Below are 25831 nucleotides of genomic sequence, written 5' to 3' on the forward strand. Positions count from 1 at the left end.
CTTTAGTCATAAATACGATCCCGTATTCCTGTGTGTTCCAGATTGAGGAGCAGGCAATTCAGGACCTGTTGATCCACTACAAGGCTGCTGACAGCGTTGAGGAAAGGATCACAGTTGAACGTGTCGTAACTACTGCTGCTACACCACTGTGGAAACGGGAAAGACTTCAATCATCATGCTCCTGACTTGATGACTTCTGGCTGAAGATTGTTGAATGTTTACTGATGATTTAGGAAACAGGAGACTATTTAGTCTGATAATATCTCCCCTAATATATTGGAAGACATATTGTTTTTGCTGGAGTTGTCTGTCTTTCTGTCTGTCAGTTACAAATGTTGTCCGCTCCATAATTCTTGAATTGCTTCAAGGATTTTGATATAATTCACCTAAAATGTTCACCATTATTGAGACTCTATGGAGAGCATGTGACACTCAGCTGGGTTCAAGGTCAAAGGTCATATGATTTAAATATGACTCTTTTTCTTGTCCAATTTTCACCATATTGAGACAACATGCAGAGCAGGTACATGTTGCAACCATTTTGGTTCAAGGTTACACTTACGATGTTAAAGGTCATGACTACCTCTGTGTCAGCTCAATATCTCTTGAGGATTTGCCTTGCCTCAAATGTCCACCAAATTGACGATGTGCAGACTTTCAAAATTGATGATTACATAATTTCCAAGATCTTGTTACTCAGAAGGTATTCTTCACATGCAGATATTATCGAAATATGCCTGTAGCCAGTGGAATGCTTAAGTTTTAATTGATGAATTCATTAATCATAGTAAAATGTATTATTGTAAAAGCTGATTTATATAAATATGCTCCTATTGTAGAAATACAATTAGTCAGATTAATTGTCTTGATTACCTTTTGACCAAGGATTGTTAGATGTTTGATGGCTTAATGAATACATACTGATGGATTGTGTTTAAACTTGGCTGATGCTCCTCTTCGGAAGCTGATGCGTGTGTCCAGCCTTTCTCCTTTCTTCAACCCAGGCACAATGTATTTAGACTCAGTGTTGTTTTCGCTGTTTAGACGAGGCAGAATTTGTTCATCATTTTCAAAAGGCTTGGCCTGATCCACTCCAAGAACAGTTTTATTAGTCCCAGATCATCAACTCAGAGATAATAACGAGGTGGTGGATATTGTATATGAATTGGATTTTGTTTGTTTTGAGATACGATGGACTTTTAATGTTACTCTGATTATTTATTACTGGTTTCAGGGGGTTAAATGTTCTCCGTATTACCTGACTTTGTAAATATGCATGTTTGGCCTTTCTGCTTTCAAATGAGAAAAGTGGAGGCATTGTCATAGCCTTAATGGCATTGCTGGTGAATACCTCAGGCAGTTATTAAAACAATTAAAATAGGTTAACCTTATGTGTGCAATTGTACCAAATAAAACTTAATCCATCTTAATTATTGTATTAACCTAATATGTGCAACTGGCCCAAACTTCTCAAAAAATCTTAGGTCCCTTATAACAGGATGAAGCTGAGCACATTATTTTTGATTTTGTATCAATTGTTTAATAATCTCTTTTTAAAGAGTTTTGAGGCTATTAAAGGAAATAAAACTTACGAAAAATAAGATTAATTACTTGCTGTTTCTTAAATTTATATTATGAAAGTAATATTGCTAAATGAAATAAGTTACTCAAGTGAGTTATGCTGATTTTTTTTTCGAGAAATTGGGGCTAAGTACGGAATAAAAGTAAACATATCTTAATGATTGTATAATGTTTACAATAAATAATAAGCTCACTTCTAGCAAGTCCCATAAATTTGGCTAAAATATTTCTTGAGTTTATGCCCCTTCCTCCAACCTTCAAAAACAGACTAGCTTTAAACAAAGGGGGCCGATTATAGGATGTTATGTGACATTGCTCAATGAAAACATTAGTTGTTAGAGGATTATATTAGTGCTACTTCTCAATTGATGAACATTGGATCTTTCTGTGGAGGATGAGTTTTGACAAATACATGAATTTGTGTATGTCAGTGTATTGATTAATCACAAATTCAACCATGGTGTAAGTTGGTTTTAGAAAGGGGCATGCCGAAATGAGAACCTAAGCAATATGTCTGGCCTCACTTTCATGAACAATATATTTTTAGCTCGACTATTCGAAGAATAGGTGGGCTATACTACTCGCCCCATCGTCGGCGTCTGCGTCCGGTTAAAGTTTGAGGGCAAGTTGGGATTTTCACTTATAAGTCCAATACCCTACATTCAATTGACTTAATACTTCACGCAGTTGTTCAGGGCCATCACATGATGAGGTTAGATAACTCCATATTATTCTTTACACAGATTATGGCCCCTGATTGACTATGGAACTTGGGTTAAAGTTTTAGGGCCAGTTGGAATATTTATTAATAACTTCTATATCCTTTGTTCAATTGACTTAATACTTCACACAGTTGTTCAGGACCATCCCACAATGGGGTTACATAACTCCATATAATCCTAAATACAAGTTATTGCCCCTGATTGACTTAGGTTAAAGTTTTAGGGCAGGTTAAAGTTTTAGGGCAAGTTGGGATTTTCACTTAAAACTCCAATATCATTCATTCAATTGACTTAATTCTTCACACAGATGTTCAGAGCCATCACATAATGAGGTTAGATAACTCCATATTATCTTTTATGCAAATTATGGCCCCTGATTGACTATGGAACATAGGTTAAAGTTTTAGGGCAGGTTGGGATATTGTTTAATAAGTTCTATACCCTTCATTCAGTTGACTTAATACTTCACACAATTGTTCAGGACCATCACCCAATGAGGTTATGGCCCCTGATTGACTTAGGTTAAAGTTTTAGGCAAGTAAACGTTAAGGGCAAGTTGTGATTTTAATAAAAAAAAATTCTATACCGTTTATTAAATGCACTTAATAAAATTCAAAATTATTTATGACCATCTTACAACAAGAAACATAACTCTGTTTTAAGCCTAAATACAAGTTATGGCCCTTGAATATTTTTTTTTTTAATTTCCTTTGAAAGGCATATTTGTATATTCTTAACCACATTTTCATAATGGGAAATCAAGTTATTTGAATGACTTGCGTCATTGTTTGGGCGGGCTGGTGGGAGGGCAGCATCAAAGTCACCTTATGTATCATATAATTTTAGTTAGGTTTGACATAAAGAGACTAAACTTGGTATTATTACATCGTTATTGTATTCTAAGTCAAAGCGGCGTAGTCGAGCGGCTGTCTTACGACGGCTCTTGTTATTCTATTATTATAGTAAAACTGAGTAAATTTGCTATAAACATTTAAGTATTATATCCATCTTTTGAATGATCAAGTAATGAGTTTTGAATTTAAAAACATATTTTGTAGTTTTAGCAGGTCTATTTCTTTTTGAAGACAAAAAGTTGATGTTTATTGACATTGCCAGCCTTGTTGTGAGAAATTGTTAACCTTGACCATAATAAAAACAACAACAAAGATTCAAGATATTGGAGTGAAACTTGGAACACATGTCAACAGGGTCAACATGCAAGGCGCACAACTCTGGTTTCAATAATTGTCGAGTTATCCCACCTTTCGAACTGTAAAAAAACAGACGAGTGTTGAACTGTCTATTGTGTAGAAAAGTTTGTGGTTTCTGTTACACTATGTTATTAAGTGCTGTAGTTTTGCCATCTGTGTGGCATGGGATATGTATATGTATATACCGATCATGTTGTTTGGTGGCATTATCTAGTGTCACACTTTTATCTCATTGTCTAAATCGAATATTTCCCAAATTTGCTCACATTGTTTATGGGCATGCCATATATGGGTATGCCTGCCAAATTTTTAATCATTAAACAGCTAGATTGCATTAATCACTCTTAGTTAATTTTATTTAAAATAAGGCGCATCAAGCAGGTTGCCTAAACATTGTGTGTAATATTTGTTTATCAGTATTGTTTTAAAGATATTCTGGAGGTGTTCACAATGCTGAACAGTGATTTGAGACTTTGATTAACATTGTTGTAATCTGTTTTATACGATTTGCAATGTGCTATGAGAAAATAAATAATGAAAACTATTTTTTCTGCGTTAATAACTCACCTGAAAGCTAATCCCTGTGTCCCAACGTTCTTCAGGCATTGATTTAGAGATATTTTCAACTCAATGTCACAATGAAATTGACCTTTGACCGACTGGTCTCAAATTCATAGGGTTCATTTACTGGTCATTACAACCCTGTCTACCAAGTTTGACATTCCTGGGCTCCAGCAATCTTAAGTTATTGATCAGATAACAGTTTTTTAGCTCATGATCACCATGACCTTGACCTTGAATCCACTGATCTCCAAAAAAGTATTTGTTAAGAGTGGACATGACCAACCTGCCTACCAAGTTTGAGGTCCATGCAACTGTGATCAAAAGTTATGATAAGAAACCATGTGGATGGATGGACAGGCGGTCTGGATACCTATTTGTAGCCATTTAAGGGCATAAAAGTTCTTAAAAGATTCACCTGCCACATTATCCAAATATTTGCATATATAATCAGTAAAATTTAAGCTATAAAAAACACATCTTATCTTGGGTTGGAGAAAAGAACATCGAAATATCTGCCCATGCTTGAAATCTTAAACTCCCAGATGATTCGTGTAACTTCAGTACTTCTGACAAAGAATCAGATATATCAGATGAAAAAGCAGCCAGCCTCATTAGAGTCAACATGGTATTTTCTGTGATATGACCTAGTGACCTAGGTTTTGACCCGAGATGACCAATATTCAAGCTTGATTAAAACGCAATCAAAACAATCATTATAATAATGTCTCGCAATTAACTGGTGAACAAGAGTGACACTCACAAAATATGCCCATCAATAATTTCTTGGATTCTAAGACAACTTACTGTCACATTGGCCCTTTGAGAAGCAAGCTTTTCAAGAAGCAAATGATTTGGCACAATATGGCATTAACAGTAGAATTTTTTTATTTTAATTCGAGGGTTTCGAGTCAAAAGGTGCTAAAATGTCTATAATTTTCATAGGCACTTAGAACCTTTGGGGACCAAGCCCTTGATATTTACTGAGGGTTTCATGCAAAATTGTATTTACCAAGTACTTCTGTATTTCAGGGAACTATGGCACATTCTTCAGTTATCTATAGCAATTGTTCTGTCAAACTATGGTGTATACTTAAGCAAATATTCAGTCACACTGTGGTCTCAGGAAATATTCTTCATACCACTGCATCAAACCTAAAGTCTTGTTTTATTTTATACAACATTATTTACACTGTTCCTTTTATATAGGTCATACAACATGAAATCCCAAATCATGCCCAAAGACGATCAACGTGTTCGGGATTTGAAAAACAACATTCATGTAAAAATCGTCTCCAAGAGATGATTCATCCTTAATCGTACCCAAGAGACAATCAGTGTGTACTTGGCAAAGCATTTATACCGGCAAACATTCTTGGTCAAGATTTTATAGCTACAAACATTTTTAGCAAGTTTGGTGAAGGTCAGATGAGAATTGTTCAAGTTAGAGAGTAGACAAAGCTTAAATGGCAAGGGCAGTAATCCTGAAGTGCTTCGGGGCATTTGGCTGATTATCATACTTGACCGATTTATTTTACCAACAAATATTTTCAGCAAGTTTGGTGAAGATCAGATGATAACTGTTCAAATTAGACAGTGGACAAAGCAAAAATGGCAAATTTTGACCAATTCAAGGGCCATAATCCTGAAGAGCCTGGCTGGTTATAGAACTTTGCCAAGAATATATACCAACAAACATTTATAGTAGCAAGTTAGGTGAAATTCGGATACAAACTGTTCAAGTTTGAGAGTAGACAAAGCTAAAATGGCCAATTTTGATAAATTCAGGGGGCCATAACTCTGGAGTGCCTAAAGCGATTAGGTTGGTTATCGAACTTGACCTAGATATTTCACCAACAAACACTTTCATGAAGTTTGGTGGAAATTGGATGAGAAATGTTCAAGTTAGAGAGCAAACAAAGCTAAAATGGACAATTTTGACAAATTCAGGGGGCCATAACTCTGGAGTGCCTATAGCGATTTTGGCTGGTTATTGAACTTGACCGAGATATTTCACCAACAAACACTTTCATGACGTTTGGTGGAAATTGGATGAGAAATGATCAAGTTAGAGAGCGGACAAAGCTAAAATGGCCAATTTTGACAAATTCAGGGGGCCATAACTCTGGAGTGCCTAAAGCGATTTGGCTGGTTATCGAACTTGACCTAGATATTTCACCAACAAACACTTTCATGAAGTTTGGTGGAAATTGGATGAGAAATGTTCAAGTTAGAGAGCGGACAACATTGTGGAGCCGCCCGCCGCCCGCCCGCCATGGGTGTTCCCATAATACAGCCATCGTAAGATGGGCGTATAAAAAGCTGCCTTAATTGTATAAATTAGATTTCTCAAGGTTGACCTTATGACCTACTTATTTAAATGAGAAGAGTTGACGCTTATTAAAACTAATTGGGACTTCATGACAATCATTCTAATCAAGTTTGAAAAATATCAGCTCATAAAAGCAGCCTATTTCATGAGAAAGTTTTCTGATGTAAGGCCTTTGAGCTTGTTTGTTTTTTAGATTTTATCAAGACAGACTATCTGACCAATTTTCAGCATTGGAAATTTAAGAATTGGAATTAATTTGTGGCCTTCTACGTACAAAAAGACACTTACATTTTTGTTTTGTTTTATTAGGACATAACATATTTAACTTATCTACACTTTTATAACAAACATCATTGGTTGATTAAAACAAACACAAGTGGATGAATTAAGAAAATGCAAATGATAACTCAAACAAACCTGTATTAGCACATTCATATTACAAAGGTTTCATATAAAACAAATACATGTACATTATATGATGAAATAATTACCAAATACAACGCATAACACAGTTCTAATGATAAATATGTGTGCACAGAGCTATAATTCATAGTTATTAAACAATTGTCTAGTTAAAACACACTAACACAGAAATTATATTGATTGTGGAAAGAAACAATGTAGTACAAAAAGTGAATGTAAAAATTGTACAAAAAGTTTACCTGATAAGAATGTGATACAATATTTTACCTGGTAAAAATGTAGTGCAAATTTACCTGGTAAAAATGTAGTACAAAGCTTATCCAGTAAAAAGGTAGTACAAAAAGTTTACATGGTAAAATATGTGAATTCAAACAGTTTGCATGGTAAAAATGAATAGTACAAAGTCAAAAAGTGAACATGGTAAAACAGGCAGTACAAAAAGTGAACATGGTCAAGAATAACTTACATGGAATGATAGGACTAATCAGTTAATAAATAGAAACATTTGAACTAAAATAAATAAGGTAATAAGGACCTTAATAAATTGACCTAATGACCCCAGAATCTATTAAGGTTGTCAACTGTTGTTGCCGACGATGACAACAGACAATGTAAGACCTATTTGTCTGCCATGCTTTCCACGCAGGCATGCACATCCTAAAGTAAATCAACATATGACAACTTGCATACAAAATTTATAAAACATTGAATATATAAAACAATCAGCACATATAAGTTTCTAATCGGTCTTCTTTTCATATACATTTCAAACATGAACTTGCTTTATTATGTTCAGAATTGAATTAAGATGTGAATTCTAAATATTCCGGAAATCGGCCATGAGCTCTTACCAACGATAGAATTATAAAATTTTGGTTTTCGTTACCATGGGAACATTTATAGTAAAACATAAATTACACATACTATAATAATTACAATGTTATCCCCAAAACAATATAATCTTCTAATAAGTACTTAATCAGCAAGGAGACATTAGAGTTGTACAGAAACATTCTCTGGTTGAGTCCTATATTCAAATTGAAATTTTTTGCCTCATTTATCTTATATGGGGTGATGGAGCAAATTTTTGTACCAAGGATTGCAGGGGCTAAAAGAATAGGGATGTAACCTATTATCGATGAAATATGCGATAAACATGTTTTTGACAGAGACTGGCTCACTAGTATCCCAGTAACAGTTACTGAAAATGGTTAAAAAATTGGTCCGAAATGAGTTCATTTTTTAATAATTTCGGCCCAAAACAGCTTAGTCAGTAAAATATGTAAAAATTGTGATACACAAACCTTGTTTGTCATTCACACATCCCCAAATACCCTAATAAAAGTGACAAGATAACCTATTCTGTAACTGGTTAACACATTTTCCAGGCTCCTTCACAATTTTAGGGTAAAAAGGCCTGGTCTGAATTTCTGCAAAAAGTTTGAGCAAAACAGGCTTAACTTAGTAAATTCAGTCAGCCATTTGACCTACTTTTTAGTTCCTTTGATTTGATTTTTTAAGTGAAAATGACGAGCTATTGTTGTCACTTGATCAGCATCATTGTCGTAAGGGTTGCGTTTAGGTCACTTACATGCAAACTATCAAACCCTTTTTAACTTAAAACCTAATAGGTAGTGATGAGTCATCATTAGTGGTCTAAATTTAATGGCTGCGCTTAAAAGAAAGAAAGTACGTCAAAAGGTCGCAGTCAATGTCATCAAAGGACTATATCATGACCCTAAATCTTGATGAAATGATCCATTTATTTTTTTTTGGTTTTGCTTTTGCAGATAATTTATATTTCTGCAGCAAAATGTACAGCCACTGGATGGCTGTAAAAAGATGTATGACAAAATTAACTTATGCATTTACTGCAAAATGGTATCTGATACAAAAAACTCCAGGCACCTTTTGACCCATAAGGATTATCCCAAATTCTTCAAATTAACCTTCTTCTGAAAAAAATCCAAGGAGAGGTCTGCTTTGTTCAATGAACTAGAGAACGAAGGAAACTTTAGACACAACATAGAGGTTATCAGAAAAGGAGAAGGCCTTTTCATTACTGCACAAAGAGAAGATATTGAAGAGGAAGAAAAGCACCATAGCTACCATGACTATGTACCCTGTAAGAAGTACAAAGGATTTTACCTGAAAAAAACTTGTGTGGCATCATATCCGTTCCTGCAAACTTGCCCCAGTAGCGAATGCTATAAAAACAAAGAATGCAAAAAATGATGTCAGAAGAGGAAACAAGAGGCCCATCAGGGCCTATGCTCTACTGGCATGGCTCTTGTGGTCATTTTTAATCCAGATCGACAGACACTTCTGGTCTTCGGCCAATAAAGCTAAAAATGGTCTTTGGCCAATAGAGCTAAAAATCAACCAAACTCTACTGCAATTTTGATCTCTTTTAACAACGTCAAGAGAGTGTATAAAATAAAACCAACTGCACAACCAAAAAACAAGTTGTCTCCCTTTAATCCTAGACTAGGCTTCACATGTAGACTTGGCTATAAATAACATTTTTTTTATACTTTTAAGGGCCATAATCGACAGGAGCCGAGCTCTGATGAATATCTAAATAGTGTACAAGTTTCACTGAGATACAATCAAAACGGAAGACTGTATCATGTTCACAAGCAATTGTTTATAGACCCACAGATGCAAGGACGCACATACGACGTACACATAACCATCGCATAAGCTCTTCTGGCCTTTGGCCTGTTGAGCTAAAAACCCTTCTTGTATAGTAGTTTAAATGCTGCAAAGAAAAAAGCTGCTGATGCAATGCTGGTGAGATGATGACGTAATGAGAGTTGTGCAAAAAGATTCTGTTATTAAGCTGTTCAGTTCAATGCAGGTTTGTGCATTAGGAGAAAAGGCCATACAGAAGAAAAACGACACAGGGTGTGTCAGAATGCTAGGACATTAACTAGGCTGGTGACTAAAGCTAGTGATCATGTGCCACTGATAAGCTCGAACAAGCTTCTCCATAAAGATAACTTTGATTTGGTTGCAAGTCACACATTGAGTTTGTCTAAAAATATACACACTCTTGCTAAAAGGATAGGGTATCTGTTGGGTCATTGTATTATGATTAAAAATGGATATTCAATAAGAAGCAATTTAGATGCAATGAAAGAGGAAACCAGGCAATTCAAACTACTGTTTGATGCTGAGTGGAAATATCATGTCAATACACCAATGAGGAAGAAGAAAACTGCATGTGAAATAAACAAACCGCAGTCTTTACCAGAAACTAGTGATCTCGTCAAATTCAGGGATTTTGTTAAACAAACTATTGAGCAAGAACCAGAAGTGCTGCAGGCTTATCCTAATCCAAAAAGTTTTACAAAACTTGCAAAAGCTACCATGTGCAGATTATATATAAATTTACAACAAGAGGTGGATTGCAGAAGTTGAGGACTTGTCGCTGGAAGCATACCTGAAAAGGCCAAATGGACAGGAACTTAAGAATTTCAGGCATATGATTGTCGGAGATTGAGAAGAAGTTTGCAAAAAGGCAAGTTGGTGTACCTGTATTTTGGGGGAAAACAAAAACTTTGCTGGCCTATCTGCTGCTACATAAATGTTGGTTGTTTTCTATATTTTCGTTTTGGAGTGATTACTAGTCGATGATTTCCATGGATATTTAAGCTCTACTGGTCAAAGGCCAGAGAGTTTATGCCATGGCAAATTGATAATGGGCCCAGATGGGCGCTTTAGGGCCACATGATCCTCTTGTTTAATTGTACCAATACGAATAGATCTCTGATTTAATATCATAATGGGCGGTTTATAAAGTGTATTTGTGCCAATTACCCCCTTATCTGTAGTTCTGGTAATAATAATAAATAAATGAAGTCTTAATTGATAGATGCAAAGTAGTTTAATATTTTCCTATGAGTCTTTTAACAGCCACCATATTCCAAGTGTTCTATGAATGATAGGGTTCTGACATAGACCCTTAGCGAAAAACTATTCTATTATTGAACCAAAGCTATCACAAACTTGGGTTTGTAAATAGGTTGAAGCCACAGTAACTAAAGGTTACTCTTAGATAAAATGGAACAAAATGTCTTGTCATTCTATCACAGTTTTTGTGTCTTTGTCTTTCAGCATTACTGTAATTCTGTCATCATTTATGCCCATATTGGCAAAAATCCTTCAAATACAGCATAATCAAAAGAAGGCGTATCTCTGATAAAATCTTTATTTTTATAAAAGACTTCATTTTTTTCTCTTGGCATCAGACACATTAAAAAGGAGAAGGGACATTGAATGCCTGCAGAAGACCAAATGGCCCTGCTATGGCATACGATTACCTCCCTTGCCAACACTGCAAAGGATTTTTTTCATTCGAAACAATTGTGGAGCCTGATAATGCCAAAACATGCCATTTAAAACCCAACGTCCATATAGACTCAGCTTATAATTTTGTAAGAGAAGCAAACTGTATGTTGGCTCTTTTTCTGCCTAGAGAAGATGAAGAGACTGCCTACCTTTATGAAGTAATCGGAAAAATGAAAGAAACTAAAGACAGTCCAGGATTGAAAAAAATATGTGCGCGAGATGTACAGATAAGGGAATTTGGAGTTCATCAGCTTAATAGAATAGGACCAAAAGCTGAGCAAAGGAGGACGGATAAGGACAATGTAAGAACAAAGATGAGATGTCTAGCAGGACTCCTTTCAAAAATGAATGAAAAGGAAGTATTTGATCAACCCTTGTACTATTATATTTGTGCTAGTAAATTCGGAACTGTTGTGAAAGCTATGCAGGAACTCTTTCGAGAAACAGGTTCAGCACAAATGGCAGTAACATTAGAACATTATCTTAAGCAGACGAGCCTTTTGAAAGCTAGCCTTAAGCACTGCAAAATGCAGAAATCAAAAACAAGACCGATGCTAATGAATTCACTCAAATGTGTTGAGCACAATGGAATGCAAAGGTAGCATGTGTTGCCAACAGAAGTAGACGACTAAAGGAATTGAATAATAGAAGTGAACTGCCAATGGCAGAGGATTTGGTTTCCCTTAAGGACTTCCTGGCTAGTGAAATTAAATCTATTATATTTTAGACACGAGTCCCTCCCATGGAGATTACACCTACTTGGCACACTGTTTAATATTCTGACTTGTATTATTTAACAAATGGCGAATTGCTGAAGTCCACAAACTCAGATTTGATGATTTCAACAACAGAAAAAAAGGTGATGAGTTGGACACTAATACACTGAAATATACGATTCTCTGCCTGTCAATGAAAAGGCCATGGTAAGAAGGTTATGATTTAGACACTTTTAGTCGTTTTTTTTTTTTTTAAATCATTAAGACATATACGAACTTGTTGACTTGGATACTGAAAGTAGTATTCTGTTTGACAAACTGACATGTATATCAGAGTCTGTATGCTATTTATGGTGAATGTTGAAAAGTGGATAAGTTTTGTACGGTAAGCTGTCAAATGACATGGCCCAGGACAAAGGGCTGCAAGACACTGTCACCTATTTCCGGCCATGAAAGGGCAGCACGGCGTGGCGCCCAGCAGGCCTTCCAGCAGCCATTAACAAAAAAGTAGGAGGTTTTCTGACAGAAAAGAAGGAAATAGTAGGATTATTTTTTGCAAAAAAGTAGCAAAAGTAGGAATATTTTTGGTTAAATATGTAATTATTAATAGCTATTAATTAACTTACCTAGAGGAGATGTTTTTAATGCAAAATCATACCATTCTATATGCCACATATTTTAGTGAATGATGCATGGTCGGTTTCTGTTGCTGAACTGTGTGGGTAAAAAGATGATGCACATCAAAGTGGAACATGTTGCCACACCTTTCAACAACAGAAACCAGCCAGTTTGACATCTTTTGTTCATTTTCTGCAAATAAAACTTGCACAAAAATCAAACTTTAATATTTTTGTGGACTTTATTTTTAAAAAAAGTAGAAATAGAAGGAGTTTTTTAGAAAAAAGTAGGAAAAAGTAGGAAGCTGTTAAAAAAGTATGGAAAAAGTAGGAAAAGAAGGAACGCTGAAAGGCCTGCGCCCAGGCAAAACTACCTAGACAAATAACTTAAGTGTAATTGATTCATTCCACTTACAACTGGTGACCGCTGTATATGGGAAAATGCTCTGTACCAACATTCATATGAACAAGAATTTATGTTTACCATTAATTTATTTTGTGTGACATGCAATTTAATTTTATTTCATGCATGGTAAAGCACAATGAGAGGAAGTGCCCTATGGTACTTTTTCTTCCGGAGCATGACTTGAAAACTACATAATGGAATTTAATAAAACTATTTTCTGTCATGGCAGCATTTGGAGTTATTAATTCACCTTCGGTGATAACTCAAGTTTTAATCTCATTCCTGTAGCATAAACATCGTTATGTTTTCAGAACAGAGCTGATAGAAGTAAGAGGGAAATGAACTAGGGGTCTACGAAAGGATTTCATAGGTTGAAAGATTACAACATTTGCTAGCAGTTTGTGCACTGGCTGGGATATTGCCAGCAAACAAGTATCTGTTTGCAAGAACAGGAACAACGCCTTAAGATGGTTGTGAATCATTGAGCGTTATCACTGATGTCTGCCCAGGTCTTCAGTTTCCAGAACGCATAAGGTGAAGAAAACTCAGAAAGTACCTCACAATGTCAGTACTCAGGTAAATAAATCTTTACTTGACAGGTCTGTCTTTCTATTGATTTTGGCCCCAATCACCTTTAAACTAAATATTTTCCCCAATTGTGTCAACTTCAGTTGTCCCTTTTATGAACAAAAAAAAAAAAAAAAAAAAATAGTGATCAAAATCTCATACAAAGACAATGTCATAAATTTAGCTGGAAATATGTTTGAAATTTTGGACGAAAGTCACATTCACACAGACATGTAAATTTGTCATGTATCAAAGGATAAATATTATACAAAGACTAAACAAGCCTCAGATATTGTGGACAAAAATCACATTTCACAAGGACTTGTAATTTTGTCATGAAATGATAAATGATTTACAAGTTTAAATAAACACTCACTTTGACACGGACAATCAAGCCTCAGAGACTTTGGATGAAAGTCACATTCACACAGACTTGTAATTTTGTCAATCACCACAATTTAAAAGGGCGCTTCAAAATGACTATTAGTGATTCTTGTAGAATGTTTCACAATAGCTGGAGGAACATTCAATTATTTATTTTATTTTATTGGAAAAATGATTGTTCCTTTCCTTGTCAATCAAGAATATTTTTTTTATTTTGGTAAAGTGGAAACTGTGTGGTCCCCTTGTATGATATCCTTTTTTATTTCAGATTTAAAGATGGATGATCAGGATATGTATTGGAGCAGTCTACCAGGACTCTCCAAAAAAGTGAAGTGGCCGGTTAAGTTGATTGACTGGGAAGATGGTGAGACTGACAAAACAGTAACTGTTTACTGCAAATGTGATGATGCACATTCTTCATTTTAGGAAATGTACCCCTATCATCAAATTGGGACAATTTGCTTCTCTTTTTTGAAGTGAAAATGCTTTGAAACCAACATAGATTTATCAATATATATAAATGACCTCAAGGGAAACGTAAGGTTTTGTGCATGATTTGTGTACTTGGGACCGAGAATATTGCTTGACCCCTCGACATAATTAGGTTTCGATGCAGCGCAAGTATATTTTATATGAAAATAGAAGGAAAAAAGTTCGGGACCAAGCTCCAACCTCGAAGGAACGCCGGTTCTCGAACAAGCGCTTGTTGGAACGACCGCAGTTTTACTGTATAATGAAAATGGTGGCTAAGCGGCACTCTATAATATTTAAAAAAGGTTTAGGATAAACCAAATGTCTTGAATATGTTTTTCATCAGATTATTTTCTGTTTGTTTAAGGTTTACAAATATAACTGTTTTGCTTACTCGTGTTAAATTGATCACTGAACATTAATACCTAAAGATGGGAATGAATGTTCGAAATTTTACAGAAATGTTATTTTCGAATAATAAGTTACTTATTGGTTTTCATCATCATTTTTTATCAAGTTGTAACGAAAACCACAAATTATAGCTACTTGCATAATTACCCCATTTTGTGTTGGCCAGTGTTTTTAGCTCACCTGAGCTTTGCAGCTTCTAGCATGCTCTTTCATCCGTCATCCTTAGTCAGTCCTCATTTTTGGTTGTTTACTCTAGCGTGAACATTTCTTAAGCAATCTTAATCAAACTTCAACACAGTGTATATGGCCGCAAGAACTCGGATGAGTCCGCTTATGGTCTTGACCAGTATGTTCAGAGTTATACTGACATTATTATTCTATATAGAACTGTGATTTTATACAAGTATATAGAACTTTGATTTTCAGAAAGTCTGATAACATCTCAAAGAAATGATTTTTCTGAAATCAATTTGGTGTTTTTATGTCCATTTCAGCAGTGGTACCTGATGAGTTTGAATTTGAGGATGAGGATGATAATGAGAGTAAAGACTCCCAAAGAAAGAAAAAAAGAAGGAACATTGGAACTCGTGTTAAATGGTCTCCTCAAGAATAATGGCAGAAATACAAAAATACTTTAAAGACACTTTGACAGCTCTCCGTCATTGACTTTTGAGGTTCACTCCGAGTCAGGTCTGAACATGAGCCAGACAAGGCAGTTGCTAAACCAGTCAGAGTAACAGCTGCTTCTGTCAAGCCCCTTATACCTGAACCACTTTCTGGTGACTTTTAAGTTTCCACTCTGGCTCAACTTATAAGTATTCAATTCATCAGGGTCGTTTTTTTGATTATCAGAAGGCTTTTGATTTTGGTGCCATAATGGACGTTTCTAATGCAGTCATTCATATCTTCTTTTTTAACCATTGGTTTGTCTGCAATTTCACACATTTTCCTTTTCACATCATTAAGTGATTCAAAGCCTGGTTCATCTAAAGACTCAATTGACTGATTTAGGTTGTATGTTTTTGGTGGTTTCATATCGCACTCTCTCTTTCTCTTTCCCTTTTAACGTCATTCACAGTCTGATATCCGGGATCTTCCAAAATCTCCATTTTATTTTCATTATCACTCTTACTACCTTTATCAACAAGTTTAGCTTAATCCTCAGCTACTGATTCAAAGTTTGGAACAAATGCTGATTCAAAATCATCTTTAGCCTCATCCACTGATGCATCAGCAAACCTTTCCTTAATCTTCTGTTTCACATCTTGCATTGACTCATATCGCGGGTCTCAATCTGGACTTTTCTGACAATCGACAACTTCCGCCTTTACATCAGGTTGTTTTCTTCTCACTGGCAATTTTTCGTAACCTGGATCAATAAAGTTTAGATCAGGTGGTACAACTACTTGTCTGTCCACATCCATACTGTCCAAGTCTATAGCACTATCATCTTCAGCCAAATGTTCATTCACAATTGCACTTTCTGAAAAAGCCCTGCATATAATTTATAGCTCAGGACAGCCTTACATAAATAAATAAAATTATGATACAGTTGAAAATATGTTATTTGACATTTAATTCAAATAATGGACCTTTATATTTCAATTTAGAAATTCTGGTTAAACTTTAGCATGAAACTACATTAAAATCCATATCTCTGTAACCATTTGATTTATTGAATTGAAACTTCATACAAGGTTTCTCAACCATTACACTAACTGAACTTTTTAAGTAAGATAAGACTACCATGCATTTAATGCATGTTATGGCTCTTTTTTTACTTAGAAATTATATTCATGACATTTTTCTTTGATTGTTTTTGTCAGGCACATATAACATCATTAATGCATTCATTTTTAGGACAAAGTTACGTATAGACGAGCCCGCTGTCCAACAACAGATCTTGTTAGTAGTAGCATTTGTGTAATGGTCCTTTTCTTTCCTTTTGCCTTTCAGCACATCAATATGTACGAGTGTACGACAGTCTGAAAAGTGTGTGTGAAGAACTTGCATTGAAGGCTCCAAGCAGAATAACAAGTGTGTCAATGAGGAAGTATATGGCAACTCTTACACAGGTAGAATATGTATCTATAATCCGTTGACCTTAAGCTCATGTCTTTCAATTATTAATTTCAAAGTTCAAATTTTAATTCATTGACTATAACCAATTTTTGAATACTTGCAGTGGAATAAATGATAGTAATAACTTAATTTGAATTGCAGATGTTAAGCTAACATTATTGTAGTTAAACCATTTCTGTCAAAAGCTGTGATTTATCATGACCTTCTATGTAGAACATCATGATTGGGCGTGTACTTGATAGTAGTTAAAAGGATTTGTCTAAACCAGCTCATGTGTTGTATTGGCTTTGGTTAACTGTTTAGTTACGAGTTCACTTTTACATCAGTTGTCCCTTATTTCATTGCAGAAATGGTGGACCATGTTGGGGAACCAGAAAACAAACGTCCGTCTACGAAACCTGTTCGCCAGAAATGGACATCAGAAGAGGAAAAGGAACTCAAAATGTTGCTCAGCACAAATTTCAAAAACTTCATATGTCCAAATACAAAGGAAATAAAATGTGCAGTCAAATTGAGTGAGAAAAATAAAGGACTAGTGCACTTGAGAAGAAAGTTAGCAATATGATTATAAAAATGAAACAAACCAGGGTTATGTAAGAGTGAAAGAGCATGAATTCATTCTAACCAAGGAAATGAAGTTTAAAGGAGTATATATACTAGGAGTAAACTTGTTGGTTGCTTGTTTGGTCTGTCTGTTAAAAAAGTAGGTACTTTGTGGCTCAAAAAGTTGAACTACTTTAACAGTTTTCCAAATATCAGAATAAAACTGCAGATTTGTAGATTAGATTTATAAGACATACTTTCTATGTCCATATCTTAATCAGACTCAGAGTTATGGCCCCCGTTTTTTTCCGTTATATATTCTTTCATATGGTAGTTAGTCACTATAATAACTAATTCTGCAGTTATAAAGATATTACAATATAACTCTGCACATATGTGTAGATCTGCATTGAAGATTTGTGAGACATATTTTTTGTCTGTATCCAATTTGTAACAGTGCTTGGAACTTTGCCTTTTTTGCTGTTACACAAAAACTCCCCAAAACTATGACTTTATGTACTTACAGGTGTGAATTCTTGTCATGTTTGTAAAGTTACCGATATTCCAAATACATTTTTTGTACACTGGAGAAGTAGAAGACATCGTTTTTACTTTCACATATTCTTGAAATTTTATTAACACTTTATTTATTTTTTTACTTACATTATTTGTGAGCCCAGGAATGAGTGGGAAGATTAATAACCTTTAGTGACAGTTCAAGTTGTGTTGATAATGCATGGGAGAAGTTCAAGACATTTTAAGTTTAATACCAAGTTTTTTGTCCCTAGAATTGGGTGTTTTTTCTGTTATATATTATTTCACTTTAATAGTAGGTACTTAGTGGCTTAAATTTCTACAGTTTTCAATGTATCACAACTTACATGTATGTAGATAATTCATTGTAGATGTACTTGATGTTATATCATTATAATATGTGTTATTATTGATCATAGTTTTATGTCATCTCTATCCCCTAGTAATGGAATATCTCTGCAGTCACTTATTATAAAATAGTTCCCAGTGACTCATTGAATTTTCAATAAAGATTGGTTAAGGTTTTACATAACCATACCAATATTTTTCAATGTTTCTCACATCTCCATGTTGTTCATGTTTCATTACTTTAATTATTCTATCTAGGCAATATGCCCACAATTTGGTAGAAGGTTTTCACCATGTATACTACAGTTTGTATGCTCTTGTAGTTTTTGCAACTACAGTTTGTATGTGTTTATAGTATTGTAATAAAATTTTCTTTTTACTTTTGATTAGTTTATTTTCTCTTATGTGTTCTCATTATCACTTGAGAACTTCAGTTTATTTGGGTACAATGTTTTTAAACCTTTGAGAACCATTAGAAGAGCTTGATACCCAGCACTGACCGTCACTCCAAAATTACTGGCCTCGATTTGTGTAAATTAAGAGTTGAAATGCTTGGATAATTTTCTCTAGGAAATCGGATGTATTAACATGATATACAATGTACAAGAAGACCTATAAACATATTACATGTATAGATGTGAAAACATCGGAGAGAAGGACACACTTCTATCTTAACGACAGAGCCGAAGAATATTTCTATTACAAAACTATTAATTTTAAGGCACAAGTAAATAAATAATCAGTTTAAAAAATTAATAATTGCTTAGTTATTTATTGGCCCTCTGTCAGACATAACTAGCCCATAAGTTATGTGACCCCTTCATGAAACGTAGTAGAACACAAAACTGAATGCCCTTTATTATTGGCCCCATGTTAGATGGCCTTTAGTCTTAAAGAAGTGGCCCTTTGTCAGACCTTATTGGCCCATAAGTGTGGTGGCCCTTTTATGAAATGAAGTGGAACACAAACCTGAAGGCCCTTTATTATTGGCCCCTTGTTAGATGGCCCTTAGTCTTAAAGAAGTGGACCGTCTGTGTTTACAAATGAGCATCAATTGGGTATTTTGTGCGCTGGAATATGGTTTATTGGGTATATTTTACTTGTTAAGTACACCTTGCTGGGTATACCAAATATTTGTTCCATAAACATGTCCATCACTTGCTGGGTACGATGTCATGCATCATATATTACCAAACAAAATATTGGACAATTACCGTCCGTATAAAGTGTCCGAGAGACTCCGTGTTAACAATTGAACATGTATTGGCAGGCGCGTAGCCAGGCATACTCCCATACTCCCGGGAGTATTTCGATTTTGAAAAATGAAAATTTTAAATGGCCTAAAAATGATGAAAAACTTGAACCCTAAAGGGGGAACAGCAACATATTACACAATGAAGACAGTCACAATTCACGCTTTTGTTTTCAGCAATATTTTTTTCTTGTTTTTCAATCGAAGGTAAACTACCGGTACAATTACATATCTGTATAAATCTGAGTTGTCTCCCATACATTATATACATGTCAAGTAAAGTTTATTGAGCGGGTAATTTTAAACCAATATGGCTTCCACAACATCAGCCGGTCCGCCATATCCAGATCTTTTTCGGGAAGATAGCACCTGTGCCTCTTCGAGAGCATATGAAGACAACTTCAAACACAATTTGATGTCGCAACAATGGACTGGCGCTTCTACATTTAAATTTCCAACAAGGTTAGAAATGTTTTATACACCCCCCTCCCCCTTCTACACACTTAAATTCTAAAGCGTAAAATAGTACAGTATTTATTACATCATTACTGCTGTTGTTAATGATTTATATGTTATAATCATTAAATGATTGGTACATATTAGCATTAATTCATACAGTGTTAGTTTATACGACTTTATTTCATTCCATCTCAATCAGCAGTACCATCAGCTCAATACAAATAGTACTCAATACACTGACGACAGCAGCAAAGAGACCGTGGTGTAAAGGATGCATGGGGGAGGTACGAACTTTACGATGCGAGTTCGATCCGAGCCGACGTCTTTAATTTTTTTATTTTTTAAACTAACCCGAGATACCAAAATCATTAAATGTGACATAAAACTGACAATATGACTCGCGTACATAAATATTTTAATATATTTATATTTTTTGTTTGTGTATTCAGGTACGCCCAAGGACGATTTCGTACACTACAAGCAAAGTATTTTGTGGACTTCCCATGGCTGCGATATTCTTTATCGACGGATGGTGTCTATTGCGCCCAATGCCACTTATTTTCCGGCCCTGATTTACGCGTGAAAACCCTTGTTAGCTCGGTTCTCCCTGACTGGAGCTATATCGCAAAAATTGTTGCTAATCATGCTAAGTCTGAAGCACATTTGGCGAACTGTGATTCTGCTGATACTTTCTTGTCTGTCATGAATGGCAATCAACCAGACATAATGCGAAAACTGTCATCACAATTTTTGAAGGCGGCCATCTTTGACAATGGATCGAAACACGTTCGAAGCTCTTCAAGCCCAGACTTTGGATCTGAAGTCCGGCACTACCCCTTGACCACGATGCCCACCCTGTATATCAGTTGTGAAATTTCTGTCTGATTGTGTTTCATTTATCCCTATGCATAACCGGAAAAAATCAATTTTGGTCCAAAACATGAGTGAGTCCCTTTCAGTATTTGACCAGGGTAAAGGATGTTATGGTGCACATAAATTGCTTATTTACATATATTTATAGGTTAGATTTGACTAAAGTTATGTGTATTTATGTTTTTGTTTTTCAGCAGACATAAAGCTGCCAGATAGTGACAGTGCCATGAAAACCAGTGATGTTCCTCCAGCCAGCACATATCCAATCCCTTTGCAGGTATCATCGGAGGCTGATGACAACATCGATATTGGAAATATTCTACCTATGGATGTAGGGCAGCTCTCCTCATGTGAGCAAGATTTGGATCATGCCCTGGAGACATTTAGGGAACAATTTCCATTCATTGACTCACCTGCAAATTCTGAGAGTGAGGATGAAAGTGAAATTGAGATAAACATAGGCAAGTTTCTTCAATCTGAATCCGAAGATAGTGAATCAGATCCCGATTGTAAATCTGATCTTGCTGAAGAAATTACATCAAAGGGAGGAAGGTTTAAAAAGAATGAAATAATCCGAGATGTTGAGTACCCGAATACTTTCATGAGAAAACATCTGAAACGAGCTCATTCATTCCTCAAGTGGTCAAGCATATAAGAAGAAATATGACAGAGTCTATGATAATTTTCATTACTGTTTCTTCTGTAAGAAAATGAATGGGCACATTCCTGTTCACATGAAAACTCATAAAAACATCAAGAAAGTTGCCGATGATTTAAACAAGAGGACCATGATGGCCCTAAATTGCTCACCTCTGTAAAAGAGTTTAACCTTTGTCATCAATATAGCTTGATATTTGTTCTCAAAGAATATTGAACAAGAGCTGTCACAGTATGTGACGAAAGCCCACGAATGTGACATTGACCTATGAACAAGGTCAGTACATGAAAAGTTTAAGATCAAACACTGACCTTTGATGTATGTATGTGGATCTTGCATACGACAGACAATCTTTATATGCAAAACACAAGTGCCAGGTTTTTGCTGTAAATCTGTCATATACGTGACAAAATTACAACCCGGTTATGACGTATATGTCCATATATGCAGCGTTTCATAATAATATAAAGCAAGGAATGCTTACAAGGTAGGGACACGGATCTTACACACGACACATCGTTTTGGTATGTCAAACACAATGGCAAGTTATTTTAAAATCTGTCCATACAAGAGAAAGTTACAGCCCAGACAGGACAACCTATACTCTTATGTCCTTATATGCAGCATTCCATTGTAAAAAGACACCTAAGTGTGACCTTGACCTTAAAGGTAGGGACACAGGTCTTGAACGGGACACATCGTCTTGGTATATCCCCCGCCTCATGGGGCATTTTTTGTAACGAAAGCCAATCAATGGTAAGGGTAGTTTCTCAGGAACATAAGAAATGCGTAAAATTAAGAAAGGGCAATAACTCTTTCAAAAAGCCTGACAATATGCACAGCTTCACTTTATAGTCATCAACGTAGGAGGAGTTGCGAAGAAACCAATTTTAAATGTAAAATAAGCAAAGGGCAATAACTCTTTCAAAAATGGTCAAATCAGAAAAGCCCGACAATATGCGCTGCTTCACTTTATGATCATCAATCTGTAAAAGTTTGGTAGAAATCGCATGAAAAACGTAAGAGGAGTTGCGAAGAAACCAGTTTTAAATGTAAAAAAAGGGCAATAACTCTTACAAAAATGGCCGAATCGCAAAAGCCCGACAATATGCACTGCGTCAGTATATGGTCATCAATCTGTGAAAGTTTGGTAGAAATCGCATGAAAAACGTAAGGAGTTGCGAAGAAACCAATTTCAAATGTAAAAATTAACAAATGGCTATAACTCTTTCAAAAATGGTTGAATCACAAAAGCCCGACAATATGCACTGCATCACTATATAGTCATTAATCTGTGAAAGTTTTGTAGAAATCGCATGAAAAACGTAAGAAAAGTTGCGAAGAAACCAATTTTAAATGTAAAATAAGCAAAGGGCAATAACTCTTTCAAAAATGGTCAAATCGCAAAAGCCCGACAATATGCACTGCTTCACTTTATGATCATCAATCTGTGAAAGTTTGGTAGAAATCGCATGAAAAACGTAAGAGGAGTTGCGAAGAAACCAATTTTAAATGTGAAATAAGCAAAGGGCAATAACTCTTTCAAAAATGGTCGAATCAGGAAAGCCCGACAATATGCGCTGCTTCACTTTATGATAATAAATCTGTGAAAGTTTGGTAGAAATCGCATGAAAAACGTAAGAGGAGTTGTGAAGAAACCAATTTTAAATGTAAAATAAGCAAAGGACAATAACTCTTTCAAAAATGGTCAAATCAGGAAAGCCCGACAATATGCGCTGCTTCACTTTATGATCATCAATCTGTGAAAGTTTGGTAGAAATCGCATGAAAAACGTAAGAGCAGTTGCGAAGAAACCAATTTTAAATGTAAAATAAGCAAAGGGCAATAACTCTTTCAAAAATAGTCGAATCGGGAAAGCCCGACAATATGCGCTTCTTCACTTTATGATAATCAATCTGTGAAAGTTTAGTAGAAATCACATGAAAAACGTAAGAGGAGTTGCGAAGAAACCAATTTTAAATGTAAAATAAGCAAAGGGCAATAACTCTTTAAAAAATGGTCAAATCAGGAAAGCCTGACAATATGCGCTGCTTCACTTTATGATCATCAGTCTGTGAAAGTTTGGTGGAAATCGCATGAAAAACGTAAGAGGAGTTGCGAAGAAACCAATTTTAAATGTAAAATAAGCAAAGGGCAATAACTCCTTCAAAAATGGTCGAATTGGAAGAGCCCGACAATATGCGCTGCTTCACTTTATGGTCATCAATCTGTGAAAGTTTGGTAGAAATTGCATGAGAAATGTAAGAGGGGATGCAAAGAAATGAATGTTGGATGGACGGACGGACGGACGCACGCACACACGGAATCGCCCCTACCATTACTATATCCCCTCGGCTTTTCAAGGCGGGGGATATTAACAGTAAGCTTAACTTGTTAACCGTTTTATTCATGATTAGATGCATAACTGAACCTTAAATGTACAAAGAATGCCCTTTGTGTTTCAGTACTATTGGAGAGGCATTGGAGACGGCTCTAGATGAGAAGATCAATCCCAATGCTGAAGAGGCTCTTCCAGTGAATCAGTTGCTTTCTGGGTTATTCCATTAACATAGTATTAAGATTTACAGCTAAAGTTCAATTTAAGCAAAGTATAAAATAGAATGAAGTATACTTGAAAGCCAAATATGGAGACATCTATAGTCTTGGATGTCATAATTGAATCAGGGATGCCAATTTTCTCTTCAGCTGATTTCCCTTTTTTGGTCACAAAATTAAGTGTTGCAATTAATCTGATCTATACAAAAAATGCTAAGTGTATATAGTATGATGGGGATCCTCTTATTTCATACTGGTTTCCCCTTTTTTTTACAAATTTGTGTTGGCATACCAGTTGAATGTTGGTCTTAAGTAATACAGGAGAAGCTCTTTCAGTGAATGTGAAATCTTATAATTTCGAGTACTATTTTCCAGGACTTTCTTAATTTTTTAAATTAAAATACTTAAAAGTACTCTTCTGGAGAATATCTTCTCATTAAACATGGGAAGTCCTTCCTACCTGCAGTGGTAAGACGGTTTCCAAAGTTTAAAAAATGTTAATATCTTTGATTTCCAATGCTGTCACCTTCTGTGAATACACTCATAATCGTTGGCATGAAATTTCATGGTTTAATGAAACGTGTGCATATTCGTGGATTTCATAACTGTAACAAAAAAGCAAGGGGAAATTAATGTTCAGTGGGATCTTAAATTCGTTGCTTAGCTCTCCCACGAAAATAAGTGCCCCACTAATAATGTTTCCACATTACATGTGCATTTATTTAAGAAAAGTTGGATTCTGTGCATTTATGCGGGTATGCACTGCAGTTGGTCAGATGAAAAATCCACGAATTGAGCTAAAATGGCCTATGCCTTAATGTGTAAAATTCAATGTTCATGTTCCGTTCAGGTTCTTGTTTCCTGTTTTGTTTCTTGTTTTATTTGAATGACTGTGTTAATATTTAACTTTGTAAATTGATATATATATATATATATAATAACAATGTAACAGTCATACTTTAATTAATCATTCAGAATTATCACTTAAACATACCTTTAACTATGTTGTGGGAATTAGAAAAAGCTTGAAATGTCACATTAATCATGGTAAATGGAATCTTAAAAGAACAAGTGCTTCATGAATTGTTGTTACTTTTTAAAAAAAGGTAATTTTAATGTAATTTTAAATTAAATGTTGAAATGTATTGTATTTTAGGTGGAGGAATGGCCATGGGTTAGCTTTTTCAAAACATTTAAAAAGAAAAGTTGGGTCATAAATGATGTCAAACAAACCATATTCCAGTCAGATGTTGAAAGGAGGTTGGAACCACCTGATGTCTCTATGCTTGGAAGTCGTCTGTTGTACACATTCAAGTGCCCTTTTCATGATAGTATCTACAGAGACTGGTCATTATGTTAAAATATCATACACATTCATAAACTTAAATCTTCTCTCAGTTAATGAAAGCACATTTTCTTTTAGCTTCTGGTTATGATTATATATATATAATCTTTGTTAAGTGTATCAACCTAAATTTTCAGGTTATTAGCAGGACATATGAAGAAGTATCCATAATAGTCAGAGATCATGCTGGCAGTTACAGATTTTGCAGTTACAGATTAACTCTTTGCAAATTTGTTTAATAAATCTTTTAAATGATATGAGTTTTCTTAATAAAAAGTAAATACTTGTTTGTTCAGCTTCTGATACATACAATGTTTAGCAAAGGCTTGGAGATGTAAGAGTGGTCTAAATTTACTAGGTTATCTGGTCCCCCTAGGCGTTGTTGTCCGTTCAAGTTTTGTGTTTAAGATCTTGACAAGCATTTCA

General features: G+C 35.1%; 1 protein-coding gene across 3 annotated transcripts in view; it reads left to right on the plus strand.

The window, feature by feature from the left end:
* LOC128237262 (homeobox protein 5-like) overlaps positions 1 to 4076 on the plus strand; it is a 39008-nt gene extending 34932 nt beyond the window's left edge. For all 3 annotated transcript variants that reach the window (XM_052952627.1, XM_052952628.1, XM_052952626.1), the window contains one exon: positions 42 to 4076. In XM_052952627.1, coding sequence (XP_052808587.1) covers positions 42 to 185 — 144 coding nt within the window. In that variant the 3' untranslated portion in view covers positions 186 to 4076. The remainder of the gene's footprint in view (positions 1 to 41) is intronic.
* The last annotated feature ends 21755 nt before the right edge of the window (positions 4077 to 25831 follow it).

Source organism: Mya arenaria, chromosome 6, assembly GCF_026914265.1.
Source record: "Mya arenaria isolate MELC-2E11 chromosome 6, ASM2691426v1".
Taxonomy (NCBI): domain Eukaryota; kingdom Metazoa; phylum Mollusca; class Bivalvia; order Myida; family Myidae; genus Mya; species Mya arenaria.